The 23,916-nt window shown below is 47.4% G+C and overlaps 1 protein-coding gene across 1 annotated transcript; it reads left to right on the plus strand.

Annotated features, from left to right (window-relative positions):
• Nucleotides 1-192: 192 nt before the first annotated feature.
• On the plus strand, nucleotides 193-23,735 carry mapk8ip3 (mitogen-activated protein kinase 8 interacting protein 3). The gene is made up of 33 exons (XM_047038152.1): nucleotides 193-1,228; nucleotides 3,624-3,744; nucleotides 4,408-4,478; nucleotides 5,333-5,424; nucleotides 6,376-6,399; nucleotides 6,529-6,583; nucleotides 7,533-7,821; nucleotides 8,102-8,204; nucleotides 9,527-9,645; nucleotides 9,994-10,005; nucleotides 11,686-11,743; nucleotides 11,917-12,069; nucleotides 12,235-12,292; nucleotides 12,660-12,811; nucleotides 12,997-13,053; nucleotides 13,414-13,584; nucleotides 13,944-14,070; nucleotides 14,261-14,311; nucleotides 14,908-14,997; nucleotides 15,205-15,357; nucleotides 15,500-15,665; nucleotides 15,869-16,069; nucleotides 16,187-16,373; nucleotides 16,598-16,741; nucleotides 17,237-17,317; nucleotides 17,685-17,752; nucleotides 17,915-18,063; nucleotides 18,417-18,588; nucleotides 18,729-18,842; nucleotides 19,246-19,284; nucleotides 21,230-21,394; nucleotides 21,689-21,835; nucleotides 22,276-23,735. The coding sequence occupies exons 1-33, from the start codon at nucleotides 923-925 to the stop codon at nucleotides 22,416-22,418; spliced, it is 4,038 nt and encodes a 1,345-aa protein (XP_046894108.1). The 5' UTR covers nucleotides 193-922; the 3' UTR covers nucleotides 22,419-23,735.
• The last annotated feature ends 181 nt before the right edge of the window (nucleotides 23,736-23,916 follow it).

A 23,916-nucleotide genomic window follows, 5' to 3' on the forward strand; every position in this document is an offset into this window, starting at 1 on the left:
TATTCAAATAAATCCTCTTATAACAACTGCTAACAAGCACAAAATAACATGATTTGTAAACATCTATTAACTTGCGCTGTCCTTAACAATGGCACCAGCCCTTACTGACGGGGCGGGGACATAAGGGCGGGGCGCAGCCGCAGTGAGACATCAGTGCCTGAGCTCGAGTTTGCTCACTGCAGACAGCGTGACGTCAGCTGGGATCGGTCAGCTGGCGGCTCCATCTCCAGCAGCAGCAACCAGGCAGCCAGGCATCCAGCCAGACAGCCAGACAGCCAACCAGGAGGGAGCTCCATACGGGAAAACCATCGCTGCCTCTGGCTCATGCTGGCCGAAAAAAGCATCGGAACTAAAAATCATAGTGAAAAGGAGGATTTTAGAGTCCGGAATGGTTGTTGCCGTGTAAAGGTCTCCTTTACATCTAGCCTATTTATCATCCTATTTATTTGTGTATTTATTTATTTATTTTCATCCGAATTTCCTGCCAGTGGTGGCTGGGCCCACAGTTGCGACTGTTCAGCGGCAGGTGTAGCCTGTTATTGAGGACATATTTCACATTCGTTACGTGGTTCCTCCAATGGTCGAAACGCAGACCGGTCAAGACAAAAACTGAATGCCCTCGGAACTGGATGCTGCTGTTTAAAGGAGAATTGTAGCCTTGCTTGTCGGCGAAACATCAGATGTGGTTTGGGGAGGGGGTTACTTGGATGATAATAGAGGCCTGTATCAGTAAATATGAATAAATATCACACGGTTATATTGACGATATGGACTAATGCGGTTGCTAAAATGAGAGTTGGAAACATGGAATAGCCTAATAGAGAGTGACTCAGGTCGGAGTGAATACCCTTCCCCGTGTTTATTTAATAACCGACTGTCAATGTGATTAGCTCTACATTTGAAATCCGGCATATTTGCCAAAATGATGGAACTTCAAATCGACGAGGTCGTCTACCAAGACGACTACGGGTCTGTGTCGGTGATGTCGGAACGTGTTTCAGGCCTGGCCAATAGCATTTACCGAGAGTTTGAGCGGCTGATCCGCAGTTATGACGAGGAGGTGGTGAAGGAGCTCATGCCACTGGTGGTAAACGTTTTGGAAAATTTAGATTCGGTTCTAACTGAGAACCAGGAGCATGAGGTGGAACTAGAGCTGTTAAAAGAAGACAACGAGCAGCTCATCACACAATACGAGCGCGAGAAAGCGCTGCGGAAACAAGCAGAGGAGGTGAGGAGACTGACGTTTTTATTATCTGTGTACTCTCATGACGTCTGTCCACAATATTCATTGCTTCGTCATGCTTGGGCCTATACGTGAACTTGACAAAACGCAACCATGATATTGCCAAAGCAGTTTAGACAATGTTATCGTTATCTTGCATGTAGGCCTACATTCTGTGGAAAATAATGGGAAATTGTTGCTATGTGAAACATTGCTAATCGGGGTCCTTGGGTATAAACAGGGATGGACTTATAAGAAGCAAGAGAAAGTCTGCATCACTGGCTTTGAACACCTTTGAACAGGGCAGGTGCAGGGACTGTGCCATTAGATTTCTTAATTAACCATTGACAGCATATCCAGGTCATGAAGCCTATGATCAAAAAGCGAACTGGTTGTGAATGACGAATTAATGATATGATGATTTGATTCTAGTTGGGAGAATAATGGGCCTGTTTAAGTTGCTTGGCATCTTGTGAATCAGATGTGTGCTTGGCTGCCTCATAGTCATCCAGTAGCTTGACACAAATCAAACAGCTAGAAACAGATGTCATCTAAAACAGCTCTAAAACTGTCTTCCTGCTGGCATCCTGCTGACGGATCCAGCTCTCTGTGTTCAGTCCATCCTGATCCAGCTCTCTGTGTTCAGTCCATCCTGATCCAGCTCTCTGTGTTCAGTCCATCCTGATCCAGCTCTCTGTGTTCAGTCCATCCTGATCCAGCTCTCTGTGTTCAGTCCATCCTGATCCAGCTCTCTGTGTTCAGTCCATCCTGATCCAGCTCTCTGTGTTCAGTCCATCCTGAGCCCTGATGGGATCATTAGATACACTAGATACACCCAAAGCACATGTTTTATCCACATTTTGATGCCTTTCTTTGTTGAAAGGTTGATAAGGTATGGCACCTTTGGGATCCCTTCTTTCTGCATTATCATATTGATGTATGAACTTATTTAGGTCGTAGGCTGTAGATACCTGGTCATTCAAATATTTAATAACACCAAGCAGAGAGGATGGCTTGAAGTGACCAATGTTCATGCAACATCCATTCTGAAGCCACTTGTGTTGGACAGGGCTTCATTACAGCTCACGCTCGCTGTTTGATCAACCTCTAGTGAATCTTTCCTGCTCCTTCTTGATCAACACCATAGTTTGCACTGGTGGATATCTCAGAGTGTTGTATCTTAGACCACGCTGCTCAGGGCTGTGGTGCAAGTAGCTCTACCTCACCTCACTGAGTTGTGTTGAACAAAAACAACTACAGTTACACAGATATTATACATCGGTCATGACAAATGCATAGCAAAAATGTCTCAGCTCCATTGTAACAAAGTTCTGGAGCCTTCCATCCAGACTGCAGACATCTCTGCCTCTGGGGCTGCACTGATGTTGCATGTCTGACTGCCAGCTTCAGCTGGAGCACTGGGAGCTTGAATATGACAAATGGATGAAGCGATTGTTCTAAGATGGTAACGTAGTGGGGGAGGGGAGTGAAAGGACCGACAGTCATGGAGAATCAATACCACACAGGCCTCTGCTGTTGTAGCTGATTTGAGTTTTTAACTGAAATGCACAGAGAGGGAAGGAAAGAAAGATAAAGCCAGCGACAAGAAAATACATCTTGAGGGAAACAGATTGAGTGAATAAACATACAAATATGATGAAAATACTGTGACAGAGATGCAGATCAAAGGGGTAGAAAGATGGGGAAACTGCAAGGCCATAATAAATAACCCTCGTTGGTTTCAAACGAGAAAAGAACACAAGATGTGCTGAATACTTTTTCACCTGTGTGGACAACTTTTTGGGGAGGATTTAAAATATCTTTCATTAAGAATCTTTTCGCCATGTATTCTGCATTTAAATGTTATTCTCGTGGATGTGTGGGGCACCAGTACTTCTGTCGACTGAGGATTACAAGATTACAACTCTGAAGCCCAGCGGCACCAGAGGAAAAAGACCCCATTGTAAACAGCTTTGGAAGTTCTGCAGTGGCAATTATTTGCAAATTCATTTTTTCTTTTTCTTAAACCTACCTCTTGAGTATCTTGATCTGACAGCAGATTCACATGAACCGTAACCCTGTGTCTGGCTGCCTGTCCTGCTACCCTAGCTTGACGAGTGGGGGGGGGGGGGGTACTTTTCTATTTTTGTGGCAAATAACAAAAATAAAAAATAAACAGTGATCAGGAATCGATCCGGCAATCTTCTGATCACTAGCCCGATTCACTAACTGCTTAGCCACCTGACTCCCTTCTCCATTCACTTCTTCATCTTATTACATTGTAGTTTTATGCAAAAATGGATACAAATTATTTGTAATATCCATAAGAGTGCTGGAGGTTCAGTGCATTGCTGGCAGAGGCCAGACACAATGTTCATCTCTGTGCTCTGTCCTCCCGCAGAAATTTATTGAGTTTGAGGATGCACTGGAGGCTGAGAAGAAAGACCTGCAGAGTCATGTGGACAGCCTGGAACTGCAGGGCAAGCAGCTGGAACTCAAGACCAAGAACTATGCAGACCAGAGTGAGTGCCTACCCTGCTGCCCACCTTCATCACTCTGCTGCCCACCTTCATCACTCTGCTGCATGTAACAGCTATTCTATTGTACACGTGTTGAACTAAGCATACAATAATGTGTGCACGCCACAGAAAATGTCTAACATAGTTGCTGTACATGAAAAGCACTTTAGTGTACAGTGTACAGTACACAGTACAGTGTATAGTGTACAGTGTATGTTGTACAGTACAGTGTATAGTGTACAGTTTATGGTGTACAGTGTATGGTGTACAGTGTACAGTACAGTGTATAGTGTATAGTGTATAGTGTATAGTGTGTAATGTACAGTGTATGGTGTACAGTGTACAGCACAGTGTATAGTGTATAGTCTATAGTGTACAGTGTACAGTGTACAGTGTACAGTGTACAGTGTACAGTGTACAGTGTATAGTCTATAGTGTATAGTGTACAGTATAGTGTACAGTGTATGGTGTACAGTGTACAGTACAGTGTATAGTGTATAGTGTACAGTACAGTGTATGGTGTACAGTGTATAGTGTATAGTGTATAGTGTACAGTGTACAGTGTATGGTGTACAGTGTACAGTATAGTGTATGGTGTACAGTGTATGGTGTACAGTTTTTGGGGCAGTTGTCCGTGGTGACTGATAGATGTTGCTTGTCTTGTAGTTAGTCGTCTGGAGGAGCGGGAGTCCGACATGAAGAAGGAGTATAACGCCCTGCACCAGCGGCACACTGAGGTACCTTCTATCCTCTCAGCCAATAGGTCCTCTGTTTCCACGCTGTATGTGAAGCTGTGATGCTCTCCAGACAGAATGCACAGGCAGAAGCAGAGGGAGACAGCATGGAACACATGAACCATTCTCTTTTAGTTAGAAACTCAATGTGTCAAACATTACTAGGGAGACTAGCCACGTTTTGACTGTTCTCTGTTTGTCCTCCTCACACCTTCTGCTCATGTCTCCTGCCTCCCCCTGCCTCCTCCTGCCTCCTCTTGACTCCTTCTGCCTCCCCCTGCCTCCTCCTGCCTCCTCCTGCCTCCTCCTGCCTCCTCCTGCCTCCTCCTGACTCCCCCTGCCTCCTCCTGCCTCCTCTTGACTCCTTCTGCCTCCCCCTGCCTCCCCCTGCCTCCTCCTGCCTCCTCCTGCCTCCTCATGCCTCCTCCTGACTCCCCCTGCCTCCTCCTGCCTCCTCTTGACTCCTTCTGACTCCCCCTGCCTCCCCCTGCCTCCTCCTGCCTCCTCTTGACTCCTTCTGCCTCCCCCTGCCTCCTCCTGCCTCCTCCTGCCTCCTCCTGACTCCCCCTGCCTCCTCTTGACTCCTTCTGCCTCCCCCTGCCTCCCCCTGCCTCCTCCTGCCTCCTCCTGCCTCCTCCTGACTCCCCCTGCCTCCTCCTGCCTCCTCTTGACTCCTTCTGACTCCCCCTGCCTCCTCCTGCCTCCCCCTGCCTCCTCCTGACTCCCCCTGCCTCCTCCTGCCTCCTCTTGACTCCTTCTGCCTCCCCCTGCCTCCTCCTGCCTCCCCCTGCCTCCTCCTGCCTCCTCCTGCCTCCCCCTGCCTCCTCCTGCCTCCTCCTGCCTCCTCCTCCACTCAGATGATTCAGACGTACGTGGAGCACATCGAACGCTCCAAGATGCATCAGGCAGGAAGCAACAGCCAATCAGAGGGCCCGGGCAGCGCCAAAACGTGACTACATTTTGGATTATTTTCAGTCATCTCAACACATTTCAGCTCCAAAATAGATTGATTACTCTTCTAACACTTAAGTCATATATCTGTATCTGGATGCTTTAACTGGCTATGATTAGTGTAGACATTCTCATGAACCCCTAGAAGTTCCAGTTCCAGTAACTATAGCCCTGGGAAAAGACTGACACAGTGTAAAGCACTGTACCATATCGCAGAGGGTCCACAGATTGAATGAAAAACATGTTTTTGGGAGGGGGGATTTTGTGTTGGATCAATTTACACAATGTATGTTCCTTTTTAGCCTGTGCTTTCATGTACTGTTACATGTACTTGGCATGTGCTGTGCTGTCTGTCTATCTCTAACTGCCTGCTTGCCTGCCTGTCTGTCTCTAACCACCTGTCTGTCTGTCTGTCTGTCTCTAACCACCTGTCTGCCTGTCTGTCTGTCTCTAACCACTTGTCTGTCTGCCTGTCTGTCTGTCTGTCTGTCTCTAACCACCTGTCTGCCTGTCTGTCTGTCTGTCTCTAACCACCTGTCTGTTTGTCTGTCTCTAACCACCTGCCTGCCTGTCTGTCTGTCTGTCGTTAACCACCTGTCTGTCTGTCTGTCGCTAACCACCTGCCTGCCTGTCTGTCTGCCTCTAACCACCTGCCTGCCTGCCTGTCTGTCTGTCTGTCTCTTACCACTTGTCTGTCTGTCTGTCTGTCTCTAACTGCCTGCCTGTCTGTCTGTCTCTAACCACCTGTCTGTCTGTCTGTCTCTAACCACCTGCCTGCCTGTCTGTCTGTCTCTAACCACCTGTCTGTCTGTCTGTCTCTAACCACCTGCCTGCCTGTCTGTCTGTCTCTAACCACCTGCCTGCCTGTCTGTTTGTCTCTAACCACCTGTCTGTCTGTCTCTATTTAACACCTCTCTGTCTGTCTCTGGTTGCCATGCTGCCTATGTAGTCATCGCCACACATGGAGGACAAGGTAATCCTGCCTTATAATCAACACCGCCTGTACCTCCCCTTACCTCTAGACTTCCATTACACAAAACAGCAGTTCATAGACAGCGTCTATGCTAATCTGTCCTTTCCTGTCTCCCGCTGTTTTCTCCAGCAGCAAAGCAGAGCGCCCACCATCGCTGAGCCTGCGCCCCAACGGAGAGGGAATGGTACCTGGGGCTCTGGGGAGGGGGAATGGTACCTGGGGCTCTGGGGGGGAGGGGGAATGGTACCTGGGGCTCTGGGGGGAGGGGGAATGGTACCTGGGGCTCTGGGGGGGGGGAATGGTACCTGGGGCTCTGGGGGGGAGGGGGAATGGTACCTGGGGCTCTGGGGGGGGAAGGGGGAATGGTACCTGGGGCTCTGGGGGGAGGGGGAATGGTACCTGGGGCTCTGGGGGGGGGGGGGGGATGGTACCTGGGGCTCTGGGGGGGGGGAGGGGGAATGGTACCTGGGGCTCTGGGGAGGGGGAATGGTACCTGGGGCTCTGGGGGGGGGGGAGGGGGAATGGTACCTGGGGCTCTGGGGGTGAGGGGGAACACACACCTAAATAATGTTGTGTTAAGCACAATTTCTGGTTTGTTTTACTAATGAATTTTGGGGGAATGGGTGAGACATCATGATTCTAAGATTAAAAGACTGTAGCTTCTACAAGATGATGTCATGACTTCAGCTCTCTATGCTTGCATGGTCCTGCCACCTCAAGTTGATATTGTAGAGCAGGGTGTTGAATCTTGGTCATCAGGGTCCACTGTCTGTTTACATTTAGTCATTTAGCAGACGCTCTTATCCAGAGCGACTTACAGTAAGTACAGGGACATTCCCCCCGAGGCAAGTGAAGTGCCTTGCCCAAGGACACAACGTCATTTGGCACTGCCGGGAATCAAACTGGCAACCTTCATATTACTAGCCCGATTCCCTAACCGCTCAGCCACCTGACTCCCACCTGGTTTTAGATGTTTCCCTGCTGCAACACACCTGATTCAAATGAACGGTCATTATCAGGCTTCCACAGTGCTTCATAACCTCCAATTCATTTGAATCAGGTTTGTTGGAGCAGGGAAACATCTAAAACATACAGAACAGTGGACCCTGAGGACCAGGATTTAACACCTCTGCTGTAGAGCAGATAAGTGTGGAGTTCAAACAGGACTTGAACCTTCCTTCTTCCGCTTGCCTCAGGAGGACGGCTCTGAGTCCGACTCAGCGGCAGCCACGCCCAGCAGCACTGGGAGCAAGTCCAACACGCCCACCTCCTCTGTCCCATCAGCCACCGTCACGCCATCCGAGCTCCACCCACCCTCACAGTTTGACGGGACGCATTCAGGGAACCACAGAAAGAGCGCCAAGCGGCTGAGCAGGAACATGGAGGTGCAAGTTTCTCAGGAAACGAGAAATGTTAGCATTGGTTAGTAAACAACGTTACTGTTTATTGCGGTTCATGGTCAGGGTAGTTCTGATACAAAACCACTACTCAAGTCTCCTTACTCAACACATCAAGTAAAACATGAATAGAAACGTGATTTGTCAGCCACAAAGCAGATGTACAGTAGAGCCCTGGATCATTTGTCACGTGCGTCGTCATTTGTCCTCAGGTGTGTCACGTGCGTTGTCATTGGTCCTCAGGTATGTCACGTGCGTTGTCATTGGTCCTCAGGTATCTTAAGTGCGTTGTCATTGGTCCTCAGGTATGGGCAGCAGTGACGAGTGGTCAGAGTTCCAGGAGATCATCGACTCGACCCCTGAGCTGGATATGTGTGTTGACCCCCGAGTCTATGGTGGAGGAAACAGGTACATCCAGACATTCTCAACAATACAAGAAACTATGGATGTGTTAGACACTGGATATTTCTATCTATACATCATAATTAATAGGCCTGTGCTAAGAAATGGTCCCCAGAGAGGGGATTCAGTTATACTATACATAGTTGCAATACAGGTAACCCTAACCAACACCGTCAAAAAAAACTGTGTAAAAAAACAGGAATAATCTGGCAGCTGGGACGCCAGATTACACCCATAAAATGTTTTTTTCTTTAACATCAATTAACCGTAAAATAATTGTAATTTTCCAGTACCAAATGTACGAGATATATCTGTAATATCACATTACAGGCTGTTCTTTGCCGGTAAATATGACTTTTATTAATATAACCTCTCTGTAAAAAAAACGGCATTTTCAATAAATAAAAATAATGAATAAAGCCTAATTAAGTTATAATAATTTAACAGGTTCATTCAAAGCAACTTGTGTGCACAACACACAGCATTCAGATACTGTAATCAGTATCCAAATACTACAGACATTACCGGGGCTTCAGATTACACCTTTAGCGTCGGCTAGCTGTACGAATTGGTAAGGATTATACATTTACATTTAGTCATTTAGCAGACGCTCTTATCCAGAGCGACTTACAGTAAGTACAGGGACATTCCCCCCGAGGCAAGTAGGGTGAAGTGCCTTGCCCAAGGACACAACGTCATTTGGCACAGCCGGGAATCAATCCGGCAACCTTCGGATTGCTAGTCCGACTCCTTCACCGCTCAGCCATCTGACTCCACATGATTATATCTCGTCACATGTTGTTTAAAAATACAGGTTAGACGTTGCATGACGTCAACTACCCGAGCTCAGTTCACGATTCAAGGTTCCTATGTCTAAACCAAAAATAATGTTATTAAGTTATTTGTCTGTGCGATGAAAGTAAATATCTGCAAAATAACTGTTAAAATAGCTAGTTATGATAAAGTGAATTTGTGTGTTTTAACAGAACATTTTCGTGAAAATGTCATTAATATTTGTAAAAAAATATATTTTAGTGTATTTTTAAGTAACAACATTTCGCTGTAATTCGTACGTAAAATTAGAAATTTACAGTTTGCCATTGTCTTTCTATCTTATTTCCTGTAATTCAGAAATACAGAAAAAACACTTATAATTTACAGAAAAAGTGCGGTAATTTAATTGTAAAAAGTTACAGTGAAGGTACTTAAATTCACATCGCAAGTACTTTAGTTATTTTGATTTCAAAATGGGTACAGTGGTACATACATATGAACTTTTTGGTGAACCCTAGTGTTCATTGATCTTTGATTAGTGTTGTCTGTTTCAGTCCTTCACAGGGCATCGTAAATGAGGCTTTTGGCATCAACACCGACTCCCTTTATCACGAGATCAAAGACGCCAAATCGGACATCATCGGAGATGTGGATGCAGGCGCAGAGCTTCTAGGTAATCCAGGAGCCTGTAGCGTTACAGTGTCGCCTGTGTTTGGCTCTGCTGCTGAATGTGTCCCTAGTGCAGCTCTGCTCCCATCCTCCACCACACCCTGCAGCGCCCGGACAATCATGCCTGCATGATGCCCACTGTCCCCTGCTGGTTGGTTAGGGTTAAAGGCTGAAACTTTTGGGCAGTTTTGATTTAATTCATTTGATTTGTTTCATTACAAGTCTGTTAATAGAAGTGGAGCTGCTTTGTGTACTTCACAGTAGACAAAGTTTGGGCCACTCATCCCTGATTAACTGACCCCTGACCCATGTGTGCTTCCTGTTTTCCTGGTTTTGCTTCTGCTGGACACAGGAGAATTCTCAGGTGTGTATTTGAGTGACATCGTTACTTTTATACCTCATTATTATTTATGTATACATTGTGAATATAACCTTTAACACATGCATTGGGAAAACAATATATAACTTGTTCTAGAGACCTCTAAATTGACATTTTTTTATACCTTTACCGCTAATCTACATCTAACCAAACTTTTCGTTTCACTGTCTAGTTTTACGATAACGCCATGCATTAGCATCTGTTTATTGCAAAAATAAAAGTCAGTTCTAAAGTCAATTTAATGTATTGACACATTTAAACAGAACTGATCCCAACCCAGTTGAGAACGCTGAACCCACCCTGCAGTGCGTCAGATAATAACACAGACTAATCAGCATTCTTTTTCCTCTCGTATCTCACCACATCTCTGACTCCCTCTGATGGCTCTGTATCACTCACCTTCACTTTCTATTTCTTGCTCCTAGTTCGTGATGATTTCTTCGGTAAGGTACTCCTTGCCTTATTAAAATGACTGCTCATCAATTCATGCTGTGCCTGACTTTAAACTCACATCTTCCCTGTGCTTCCGTCTGTACTGCCATGTCACTCTTCACCTGAGTGATGTCACTCTTCACCTGAGTGATGTCCCTCCTCACCTTAGCTTGCTGCCTGGGAAATGCTTTATGCGATGGCTTTTTTTCTGTCCTATTTTGTTATTTTCTTTCCATCTCATGACACAACCACAACGCTAAAGGAAATTAGCTGAGCAAGTACTATAATTAATGTAACTACATAGTTATTGATCTTTTGACAAATAATAAAAGTCCATCACATCATTCATCAAATTCTTTGTGCCACTTTCAGAAATGTTCCTCAATATACATGTATTTCAATATCTTATTTTACTGGCCAAACGGAGAAGTTGAATTGGTCCTGTAAACATGATCATCATTTGGATAAACTGTTAAGTGACATACACAGCAGTCAGTTAGCCTGTAATAAGCAGATAGCTCAGTGGTCACGTCAGTTCAACTGTGTGTTCAATCACTTATGTTTCCAGTTATCCTGGATATTTACATTTATGCTTTTAGCAGACGCTTCTATCCAAAGCGACTTCCAAGAGAGAGCTCTACAAAAGTGCATAGGTCACTGATCATAACAATGAGATAGCCCCAAACATTACGAGCAGCCACATCATGAATCATACATTGTGAACAACCAAAATAAGTGCCAAAGGGAAGAACCATAAGAGGATGTAATTAAACAAGTTACAATTAAATGACATGAAACTCAGAAAGTGCAAGTATATCTGTAGAAAACCAATCAACAGTAAAAATATTTCAGATATATTCGGATATACATAATAATTGATAGCTTATCTGGATTTTTCTTTGCAGGTGATACCATTTTGAAGTGGAATGTGAATGTTTGCATTTCATTCAAGGCCATGCTTGCATGGAAACATGTTCATAAGTGGAACCCAACTTTCATCACATGCTTTAAAACGTTGCAAATCATTATTTGTCATAAAATGATTGCATTGCTAATTTCCTAAAAGCTGCGTACATCATGGCCTGGGTGAACTGCACAAAGGCTGAATTGTATGCTTTCACATACTACAGTGCTGAAGGGGAATGTTAATTGACATCTATTTACATAGAATGTTTGCAAAAGTATATTGTTAGTGTTTTGTTTCTGCTAAGTACAGTATTACTGCTCTGACAGGGATGGGTAAGGAGGTGGAGAATCTTCTAACCGAAAACAAACAGCTGTTGGAGACCAAGTAAGCATGTGTGTGTGTGTGTGTGTGCGCGTGCATTTGTGTGTAAGGGTTAGGGTTACAACCAGCTTCCTGCTATCTGTGACCTTAAGTCTCTGTAATATTTGTAAAATGTGAAATTCTCATCTTGATCTCTGAGGCATGTTTTCCTTTTCATTAACCCCTTTCTTCATCAGAAATGCTCTCAACATAGTGAAGAATGACCTTATTGCCAAAGTGGACGAGCTCTCAGGAGACCAGGAGGTTCTGAGAGAGGAGCTGGAGGCTGTGAGGCTCTCCAAGAACAGGATGGACACCCGGGTCAAAGAGCTGGAGGAGGAGCTGAAGAGGTGAGCTTATGTGTTCTCCCCCTCGGTGGGCAAGTCAAATCTGATTGGTCGTCTGAGTCACACCATTTTATTGAGTGGTTAGCGTATCTTGGTGGTCTGCAGTAACAAAACAAAATACTTTTCCACTGTCTACAAGTTTACATTTTCATCCTGCATGTTCTCCAGGTTGAGGGCAGAAGCTCTTGGGGCGTCTCAAGATTCTAAGGATGATGGTGGTGAAGACGTAAGAGTCTAGGATTTCACATTCAGTGCAAAAACAATCTATGAACTTTACTCATGTTCATCCAGGCAGTGGTAGGTAGGTTTTGTTATGTTCATCTAGGCTGTGGTAGTTATTGTCATGTTCATCTAAGCTGTGGTAGTTATTGTCATGTTCATCTAGGCTGTGATAGATATTGTCATGTTCATCCAGACTGTGGTAGTTATTGTCATGTTCATCTAGGCTGTGATAGATATTGTCATGTTCATCCAGGCTGTGGTAGTTATTGTCATGTTCATCTTAGCTGTGGTAGTTATTGTCATGTTCATCCAGGCTGTGGTAGATATTGAAGGTTGGCAGGAGTGTTGAGGCTGCTGTCTTCCTCTGGCAGTTGTCGTCCCCGATGCAGGATGGAGACGTGAGCATGACTCAGCGCAGGCGATTCACCCGGGTGGAGATGGCCCGCGTGCTGATGGAGAGGAACCAGTACAAAGAGAGACTGATGGAACTACAGGAGGCCGTGCGCTGGACAGAGATGATCAGGTGAGAAGCAAAGAGAAAGAAAGGTAAATTATTAATAAAGGTTAATAATGAATAAATCAACTTCCACAGTTTTAGTGTTAACAAACAAAGATTGCAAAACTCTTCCATCACGGACCACACTCCAAAATGCTCACTTTAGTACGAGCTTCCTCAATAATACATAACTTCTTGTTTTCTTCCCTTAGGGCATCCAGGGAAAGTCCACAAATACAAGAGAAGAAGAAGTCCACCATCTGGCAGTTGTAAGTTGTCTTCTCAACCATAACACAGACACCTGAAATTGAGTGCCCCAATCCCTCTCATCTTTATGAAGTTCATCACCCAGTGATGTGTGTGTGCTGGACTGTCCTCCTCTCCAGCAGGGAATGGGGTTCAGGATCAGACCAGGGGGATCCTGCTCTCACTGAGCAGATATTGTTGTCTAAAAATGATGTTTTTAAAACAAGACCTACACAGATTTAGCCATTAATTGGGTTGCAACATTTATTTTCAGTATATTAACAGAAAGTGTCTTGTCAGTGTATCTCTTAAATCCATTACTGTTTTTTGAGGAATCTGTGTTATATGTCCCCCATGTTTGACCTCTTCTTTCTTCTCTCCAGCTTTGCCCGTCTGTTCAGCTCCTCTGCCAGCCCCCCTCCAGTCAAGCGGCCCTACTACAGCGTGAACATCCACTACAAGTCGCCCTCCCCAGCAGGCTTCCCTCAGAGGCGCAGCCACACCATGTGCCAGATATCCACATCAAACCGCACCCTCGAGTTCTTCCCTGAAGAGTAAGACGATCTGGCTGCCACCTGAGTCTACATAGATTCACCTAGTTGACAGTTTTTATGATTGAATGAATTCAACGACTCCGTACACGAATATGTGTTTACTGAAGCATCATTGTGGTTAAAGAGTTTGACATGAGCAGGAATATGATGCCCATTTGTTGCTTAGACTGATAGGCTGTAATGCGGCTATGTGGCTAAGGTCATTCTTTCTGCTGTCTCATCTTTCACTCCCCTTTCTCTCTAACACTGCTGCTTCTCCCTGTTCTCTCTGCTCCAGACTGCTTTCTCTCTAACACTGCTGCTTCTCCCTGTTCTCTCTGCCCCAGACTGGCCAGTAATGGTGTTGCGTCTCTTCTCAGCGACTCAGCGCTGTCTGTCCGCAGGGAGCAGCGGCGGGAACAGTACCGGCAGGTCCGTGAGCACATGCGCCGCGATGACGGCATCATGCAGGCATGTGGCTGGAGTGTGCCACCTCGCTTCAAACAGGTACCTCACCTGTCAAACAGGTACCTCACCTGTTCTAGTAGAACTTCAAACAGGTACCTCACCTGTTCTAGTAGAACATTTTAGCATCTTTACTGCAGATCATTTGAAGGTGGCAGGTGAGGCAGGTGCTGTCTAACTCAGGAGGTGGAGGCAGGTGAGGCAGGTGTTCTGACTCTCAGCTCTCCTCCAGGCAGGATCTCAGCTGGACAGCGCTCCTGATGGCCCCCTGAAGAGGCAGCAGGTACGAGACTGAGGCTCAGCAAGCGCTTGTCTGACTCCTTCCTGGCACTGAAGCTAGAATAAGAAAATTAGACGCAAAAACATCACAATGAAATACATAATTAAGGTTACCACAGACAGCACACGTTGTTATTAACTTTGTATACAAGCAACTGAGATATGTACTGATGTACCCTTTTGTCCAATGAAATACTCTGGACAGTAGTTACTGCGGGGACATGGAGAGACGCCCACATGTGCTCAGTCTAGACACATGGAGGCGCCTCCTGTCTGTCTCTGAGCTGTTTCCTGCTTCCTGTCTGTCTCTGAGCTGTTTCCTGCTTCCTGTCTGTCTCTGAACTGTGTCCTGCTTCCTGTCTGTCTCTGAGCTGTTTGCTGTTTCTTGTCTGTCTCTGAGCTGTTTCCTGCTTCCTGTCTGTCTCTGAGCTGTTTCCTGCTTCCTGTCTGTCTCTGAGCTGTTTCCTGCTTCCTGTCTGTCTCTGAGCTGTTTCCTGCTGCCAGCTCGACTGGGATCGACGTGATGCGAAGCAGCGTGATGGAAGACCTCGGTAATGGTGGCCATGGCAGCGTCTGTTCTGACTCGGACTCTCTTTACAGGCGCCCAACGAAAAGGAGGACAACAGGATGAAGAATGTTCCTGTTCCTGTGTACTGTCGCCCCCTGGTGGAGAAAGATCCAAACAGGAAGGTAAATGCAAGGACAAAATAACACATTTAGCATAATACATAGGTATCATATAAATCCACTCCTACATGTGTATTTCCTGTGTGTGTGGCGTGTTTGTGTGGTGTGTGTGGCGTGTTTGTGTGGTGTGTGTGGCGTGTTTGTGTGGTGTGTGTGGCGTGTTTGTGTGGTGTGTGTGGCGTGTTTGTGTGGTGTGTGTGGCGTGTGTAGCTGTGGTGTGCTGCAGGGGTGGACCTGGCAGGATGGAAGGCCTCTCCTCAGGGTGCTGACTCAGCTAAAACAGCAGCGACCACCACTGACCCTCTGACCACGGAAGAGGAGGGAGACAGCAAAAGTATCCAGAGCTCCCCAGAAAAGAGGAAGGTATAAGCAGCATGAACCTGCCCCCCCCCCCCACACACACACACACACAATCCCAGTAAAACTCTGTTTGTCTTTCCTAGCTCATGTTTGGCACCATGTCTCATTGTTCTCCTCTCTCCACCTCCCCGTCGCTCCCTCCCAGTCGAGGGAGCTCCATGAAACAGACTCCTTGAGCAGCAGAGTGTGGATCCTGACCAGTACTCACTCTGCTAGTAAAGTTGTCATCATAGATGCCAATCAGCCAGGTTCACTGGTGGACCAGTTCAACGTCTGCAACGCCCATGTGCTCTGCATCTCCAGTGTGCCTGGTTAGTATGACTGTATGACCTCCACGTGACCTACACTTGACCTCCATGTGACCTCCATGTGACTTCCATGTGACCTCCACGAGACCAGCACAACTGTGCAGAATGTTATGTACTGCGTGAAGTTTATGGATGATTTTTTTGGGGGGGATATTTATATATATATGTACAAAGTTGTGACATTGTGTGTGTGTGTGTTTGGCTAGCTGCCAGTGAGAGTGACTACCCTGCAGGGGAGATCGTTCTAGATCCTGGGGAGATGGTGGAAGGTGCTGGCGGTGAGGAGACTGGTGGGGTGGAAGGCATGTTAGCAGGCATCACTCTGGTGGGCTGTGCCACAAACTGTAGCGTTGTCCGCAGCAACTGCTCTTCACGCACTGACACTCCCATACTGGACAAAGGACAAGGTAAGCCTCTTACTTGATAAAGTATTTTCAAGTGTAATGATGTGCTAAATTGTGGAACCTGTCAGGTGTCACGAGGTTTATAAAGAAAATGACACGACTGTACTTTCTGTCTTCCAGCCCCCATGTCTGCTCCGGTCAAGCTGCACCCTACGCAGTCTGCTGAAGAAGCCACCGAGGCAACCGAGGTCCCTGAAGCTGCCGTTAGCGAGAGCGCGGACGTCTCCGGCCCCCCTGGGCCCTTCACTGAGCACGTGTTCACAGACCCCCAGCCCAGGATGGCGGATGCTGCTGGTCAATATGAACAGTAAGACATAACACACTTTACTGATAGTGGTATTGAAAGGCTTTTATTGGTTGGAAGTAAAGTATTTGAGCAATTAGGCAAGAGACTTTAATGTATCCTCAATATATGGAGTTATACAAAAGCAGAATTAATCAAGCGTTATCAAGTTGGTAGAGATGTCGTTGGTAGAGATGTAGTTCTAGTAGTTAGCTATAAGATGGTGTGATGAGTGTGTGCCTCCCCAGGTGTGCAGGCGGGCCCTCCCAGCCCCCAGAGACAGAGGAAGGCAGTGAAGACCCCAGCACCTGCCCCAGCACCTGCCCCAGCACCTGCCCCAGCACCTGCTCCAGTGTGGGCCCCACCATGTGGCTTGGAGCCCAGAATGGCTGGTGGGTCTGTCCCTGTTCCTGAGCACGGGCACAGCCTCCACAACGTCAAGCTCTGTCTGTCTCTGTCTGTCTCTGTCTGTCTCTGTCTGTCTCTGTCTGTCTCTGTCTGTCTCTGTCTGTCTCTGTCTGTCTCTGTCTGTCTCTGTCTGTCTCTGTGGTTGGGAAGAAGGTTTAAGCCATGTCCCTTGAAACACCTACATGTTTTTGACCACTAGAAACAAGCTATTGTTTATCAAAGATTTTCAAGAATTGGTGGCCAAAGTGTCAGTCTAAATCTGTGAGCTGGTTACATGTCATCTTATCCATGTAGAGTAGTTGGTGTAGTTATAGACAGTTTGGTGTAATTATAGACTGTTATTCTCTGAATCAGGATTGCAGCTGTGTTAGACATTCATATGGTTTTAATTTAATATTAGCGATATTGGCAGAATGTACATCGTGGTTAAAAAAACAAACCGTTTAGAGTTCCCGACCTAACTGCCAGTCTCTCTCAAGGCTTTACGTCCACTCTGCAGTGGCCAGCTGGAAGACATGTCTCCACTCCATCAAACTGAAAGACTCAGTGCTCAGTCTAGTGTAAGTGCCCTTTATACTGACACTAATGGAAGCCATGCCGAGTGTGTGTGTGTGTGTGTGTGTGTGTGTGTGTGTGTGTGTGTGTGTGTGTGTGTGTGTGTGTGTGTGTGTGTGTGTGTGTGTGTGTGTGTGTGTGTGTGTGTGGGGGGGGGAGTGGCAAGTCCCCCTCTTGCCTGGCATCACCAGACCAATTAGCAAATATGTCATTGTCAGGAACCTCTCAGTTTCATGCTCTCTCTCCCCCCTCTCTCTCCCCCCTCTCTCTCCCCCCTCTCTGTCCCCCCTCTCTGTCCCCCCTCTCTCTCCCCCCTCTCTCTCCCCCCTCTCTCTCCCCCCTCTCTCTTCCTGTGTGTGCCTTGTCCTGAAGCCATGTGAAGGGGCGTGTCCTTGTGGCTCTGGCCGATGGGACGCTGGCCATCTTCCACAGATCTGAGGGTATGGAACCCTTGTCATTTCTTTGATATATTCTACCATCGTTTTTAAGTCGTTTGTGGTGATCATTTTGATGTATATTTATGGCATGAAAGTGGCAACACTGGTTCCAATGTGGACGTTCCTCCAAGACTGCAACACTGGAATCAATGTGTGTGTTTCCAGACGGTCAGTGGGATCTTTCCAACTATCACCTGATGGATCTGGGACGACCACACCACTCCATCCGCTGCATGGCCGTGGTCCATGACAAGGTGTGGTGTGGCTACAAGAACAAGATCCACGTCATTCAGCCCAAGAGCATGCAGATCGAGGTGGGGCACCGCCAACCGCGCACAACTCACAGCCTTACTGCTTTCAGTTTGGGGGAAATTGGGTGTAACCCTACGAGTGGAGGAACAGTCCAGGGTGGAGATGAGGGAACTCTCCCGTGCAAAGTCGAGGTGTAGAGCTGGATCGTTATAGGAACTTTGTACTATTTTTTACAGAAAATGTGTTACTGTTTCTTTTTAAAGAGAAATTAAAAGACATTCATCAAGATCCTCATTCCTAGAACATAGCACACAGAAAATGATGTCTTATGTTGGTCAAAAGAATGTCTCTCGAATTTGTCAACAGTAAAATCTCGTATGAGCCTTCTCTTCCACCTTTTGTCCCTCTCTGGCAGAAGTCCTTTGACGCTCATCCTCGGAGGGAGAGCCAGGTCCGCCAGCTGGCCTGGATTGGTGACGGAGTGTGGGTCTCCATCAGGCTGGACTCCACCCTGCGCCTCTACCACGCTCTTACACACCAACACCTCCAGGACGTGGACATTGAACCCTACGTCAGCAAGATGCTCGGTAAAATACCCAGAAATCACCATGATCTTCAAAACCTTACTTTCTGCTCTGATCAAAGAATATGTCTACAGGAAAATGAATCAGTTGACAATTTAAATTCAAGATCATGTGAACTATTCTCTCTTTCTCCTATTTGGCAGGTACGGGGAAATTGGGTTTCTCATTTGTGCGAATTACAGCACTTTTAATTGGAGGAAATCGTCTTTGGGTGGGCACTGGAAATGGCGTGGTCATCTCTATCCCACTGACTGAGAGTAAGTAAACACAGCACTCAGACACACAGGGGCGCTGCACACCTCAGGCCTGTGTCACATGACACAGGGGGGGCTGACCGGTACTGACCTTCCCCCATGCTGGGTGCTCGGCTTACCACAAACATTTAAACATGTCAAAATGAAACGTAAAACCCTATTTTCGAAGCATGTCTGTGTGTGTGCGTCCTTTTCCAAATTCTCCTCGTAGTGTACGTCCACCTCTCACTCAAACCTCTCCTTTTGTCTTCCTGCTTTTCTCTCTGTCCACTGCTTTTCATGTCAGTTGTCTTTGTCTGTTTTCCTTTTGTTTCTTGATCTGTATTTTCCTTTTCTATTTGTGATGGTTCCTGTCCTGACGTGTGTCCACTCTCTCCTCCCTTTCTTGCTTGTCTCCCTCCTGTAGCGGTAGTCCTTCACCGGGGACAGCTCCTGGGGTTGAGGGGTAAGTGGGGGTGCTCCATGTCCTGCAGTTGTACCATGCCTGCACCTGCCTGCCTCCTGCCCCCTGCCTGTCCCCTGCCTGCCTCCTGCCTGCCTCCTGTCCCCTGCCTGTCCCCTGCCTGTCCCCTGCCCCCTGCCTGCCTCCTTTCCCCTGCCCCCTGCCTGCCTCCTGCCCCCTGCCTGCCTCCTGTCCCCTGCCTGCCTCCTGCCCCCTGCCTGCCCCCTGCCTGCCTCCTGTCCCCTGCCTGCCTCCTGCCCCCTGCCTGCCCTCTGCCTGCCTCCTGTCCCCTGCCTGCCTCCTGCCCCCTGCCTGCCCCCTGCCTGCCTCCTGTCCCCTGCCTGCCTCCTGTCCCCTGCCTGCCTCCTGCCCCCTGCCTGCCTCCTGTCCCCTGCCTGCCTCCTGTCTCCTGCCTCCTGTCTCCTGCCTCCAGCCCCCTGCCTGCCTCCTGTCCCCTGCCTGCCTCCTGTCCCCTGCCTGCCTCCTGTCCCCTGCCTGCCCCCTGCCTGCCTCCTGTCTCCTGCCTCCTGCCCCCTGCCTGCCTCCTGCCCCCTGCCTGCCTCCTGTCTCCTGCCTCCTGCCCCCTGCCTGCCTCCTGCCCCCTGCCTGCCTCCTGTCTCCTGCCTCCTGTCCCCTGCCTGCCTCCTGCCCCCTGCCTGCCTCCTGCCCCCTGCCTGCCTCCTGCCCCCTGCCTGCCTCCTGTCCCCTGCCTGCCTCCTGCCCCCTGCCTGCCTCCTGTCTCCTGCCTCCTGTCCCCTGCCTGCCTCCTGTCCCCTGCCTGCCCCCTGCCTGCCTCCTGCCCCCTGCCTGCCTCCTGCCCCCTGCCTGCCTCCTGTCCCCTGCCTGCCCCCTGCCTGTCTCCTGTCCCCTGCCTGCCTCCTGTCCCCTGCCTGCCCCCTGCCTGCCTCCTGCCCCCTGCCTGCCTCCTGTCTCCTGCCTCCTGTCCCCTGCCTGCCTCCTGCCTCCTGCCCCCTGCCTGCCTCCTGCCCCCTGCCTGCCTCCTGCCCCCTGCCTGTCTCCTGCCCCCTGCCTGCCTCTTGTCCCTTTGACATGTGGGGGTTTCATCATAGTTCCAGTTGACCTCCTAACCCTTCGGAGGGTTAGGGTTGGTTTGGGGTCATCTGTGGGCTGCAGTGAAGCCCTTTGTCACTGTAGTTGTAAAAAGAGCTATGCATAGAAAACTAACTGGAAGCCATTTTTTCAGTGTTACATTTTATTCATTAAGCAAGTGCTTTTATCCGAAGTGACATACAAATAGTGCATACAGAAAGTGTAGCAGATATTTAAGGATCACAAGTGCAGAGTTTTAGCCTTGTTTAGAGCCAAGGAACAACAATAACATCTCAACTACAATATTTTTTGTACAGTATAGTGCAACAAAAACAGCAAGTCCAAAATCATGAAACAGTTTCATGGTGCAGTCAGATCAGCGGACACAACACAGTTTCACAGGTTCACACAGATCGTTTTATACAAATATACTCAAATAATTTTGGGTTTGGGTGTTTTCTGTCTTGCATGTCTCTAATGGTGAAGTTAATATCTGTTTTCTACTTGAGTTGACGTCCACGTTTGGGGTGATTATGGTCTGTGCTGGTCCTGTCTGTGCTGGTCCTTTCTGTGCTGGTCCTGTCTGTGCTGGTCCTGTCTGTGCTGGTCCTGTCTGTACTGGTCCTGTCTGTACTGGTCCTGTACTGTACTGGTCCTGTCTGTGCTGGTCCTGCACTGTGCTGGTCCTGTCTGTGCTGGTCCTGTCTGTGCTGGTCCTGTACTGTGCTGGTCCTGTACTGTGCTGGTCCTGTCTGTGCTGGTCCTATCTGTGCTGGTCCTGTACTGTGCTGGTCCTGTCTGTGCTGGTCATGTCTGTGCTGGTCCTGTACTGTGGGATTATAGATATGAATGCTCAGGTCTGACAGTCCAATAGTTGAAAGACATTTCACTCTTACAGCCAACAAGGTCTCTCCCACGTCGTCCGGGGGGGTGATCCATGTGTATGCGGACGACAGCGCGGAGAAGAGCAGTGGCAGCTTCATCCCGTACTGCTCTATGGCTCAGGCTCAGCTGTGCTTCCATGGACACCGGGATGCCGTCAAGTTCTTTGTTTCTGTGCCAGGTTAGTAGCTAGGAGAGCCACTCTGAGGCCTCTACATGCAGTGTTGTGTCCGTGTCTGACTCATCTCTGTTACTATGGTTATGGTTACTATGGTTAGGTGTCATCATCTTATAGTCATCACACCATGTGCTTAATGTAACATTTGACTGTTTAAGTTACCAAGTCAAAAGTTTAGCTGCTCTCTAATCAAATTAAAAATGTTTATTTTTGTAGCATAACTGGTATTGTTAAACCTTAGCTCCTAAGACCCTAACACCTAACACCCTCCTAACGCTTCATCCTGTTTTCTGTCAGGAAATGTGTTAGCCACCCTGAACGGTAGTGTGTTGGACAGCCCCTCAGAGGGCCAGGGCTCCGCCCCACCCCCAGACACGGAGATGCAGAGTGTGCAGAACGTCCTTGTGCTCAGTGGAGGAGAGGGATACATTGACTTCCGCATCGGTATGGAACAGAAGCACACAGGCACTCACACGCTCTCTGACTGGGCGCTAGTCTCCCATGCTCCAGGACTCCCACACACAGTAGCTAGATAGACACATAACATTGAAAGTCTTGACGGTACCATTGTCTCATGAATAAGAACGTTTCCAAGCACAATTTGTTGCTAATGATTTTTGAGGCCGTTTTTTCACCTTTGGTTTCCCAAACTTTTTTTCTCAAGGCCAGCTTGATAGAACATACCTTTTGTCATTTACTATTGCAAATACCTTTGGAGTGCACACCGTGCACACTTATCCAGAGCATTAAAACAAACCAAAATGGGTTAGTCCAAGTAGTGCCAACTTTGAGATAAATCAGTTATTCACCAATGCTTTGATGTAATTGATCTGTTTTGGTAAGTGTAACAGTTTGGTCCTAATATAGCTCGGTCTTCCTTCCAGGTGATGGTGAGGATGATGAGACGGAGGAAGGGGAGGGTGGAGGAGGCCCGCAGGGCGGAGGAGCCCAGCAGGTGAAGCCTGCCTTGTGCAAAGCTGAGCGCAGTCACATCATCGTGTGGCAGGTGTCTTATGTGCCTGAGTAATGCCAAGGCCAACTGGAAGAACTCCGCCCCTGAACCTCTTCATCACCATGGAAACCCTTGACTCAAATCTTTAAAGCTACTCCCCCTCCTCCTCCTGCTTCCTGTCATAGATCTGTTCCCCATATGTTCTCCAGGTTCTGGAACTACCCCTGTGACTACCCCTCACCCTCACATCCAGCCTTGTGTCCCTTTAGTTCCTTGACCTTCCATAAGAATATAACCCCGCCTCGCTTAGCCCTGTTATTGTAAGTATCTCCATGAACCTTGTAACTGCACTCTTTATTACATCCCCTGCACTATATCTACTCCATGGAGCTTGTATCTGCCCTGTAAGTACATCATGTCGCCTGTGTTGGTCTAATAGTACACTGCATCTTCCCCAAAGCTACCCTGTTGTGCCTAAACTTATCCTTCCCTCAGTTGAAAGTCTTTGTCCAATGACACGTCTGTACCTAGGACAGGTCTCATTCTCTGGCCTCCCTCATAGTCTACCAACTGACTAAAGTACAGAAACCTAAAGGAGTGCACTGGCAAATAATGCATCTTATTCCAAATCCATCCATGAATCCTTATTGAATCTATTTAAACTTTGCGTCTACACAGTCTCCCAGTCAGCTCACAGCTCAGTTTATTTCTCCAACCAAGACAGCTGATTGGTTAATCAACTTAGGAGACAGGCAGCTGATTGATGAGATGTATTCCAATACAGGCAGCTCATTGGTTTGAACAAGGTAAAGATGTCACATGATCAGGAGAGCTCAGTGTTCATTCGCCTGTATAGGAACACGCATGAGCCCAGGATAACCAATCATCTTAAGGACATTCTGGAGGGTGTGGATGTGTGTGTACAGTATCGTTTTTTTCCATTGAATTCTGCAGTAAGTAGTGAACAAGGACCAGTACATGATGAGTTGATTCTATTCTACATGTTCATTTAGTTAAACAGCCAAAACACTGGATTAACATGAAATTACTGGAGCAACATTTTATTTAGGCAGTCACAACTCCAGTACCTTGTAAATAAAGCCCAAAATGTTTTAAGCAAAGGCAGACATCTTTGAGCTGTGAGCTGATTGGCTCATAACTTATAACCCCCACCATACATACATGATCCACTGTACCCAAGCTAAAAGCTGGACAGTGAGTTTTGTGAATGGTCGTCTGATTTGAGTGACAGATGTCACAGACAAATCTGTAAATCTATATAGATTATAGAAATGGTTACATTCATGATGCACCCCCCTGTTCAGTATGTAACTCATGTTGATCTATTCTGTGTGGACTAAATATTAAATATATTTGCGTGCTAAAAACATACATAAATGTAATCTTGAGATTTTGCGTTGCAATGTTTTTTGTTCAGAGTCTGGGAGTATGTAAGAACATTTGAATGCAGATGCTTTTCTCCAAAGCGACACGCATATAGGAAGATTGTATGGACCAGAATATATATGACCACCGATGTTCCCTCCCACTACATTTTTCAGACCGCGTACAA

This window comes from Hypomesus transpacificus, chromosome 17 (genome assembly GCF_021917145.1).
Source record: "Hypomesus transpacificus isolate Combined female chromosome 17, fHypTra1, whole genome shotgun sequence".
In the NCBI taxonomy this organism is placed as follows: Eukaryota; Metazoa; Chordata; class Actinopteri; order Osmeriformes; family Osmeridae; genus Hypomesus; species Hypomesus transpacificus.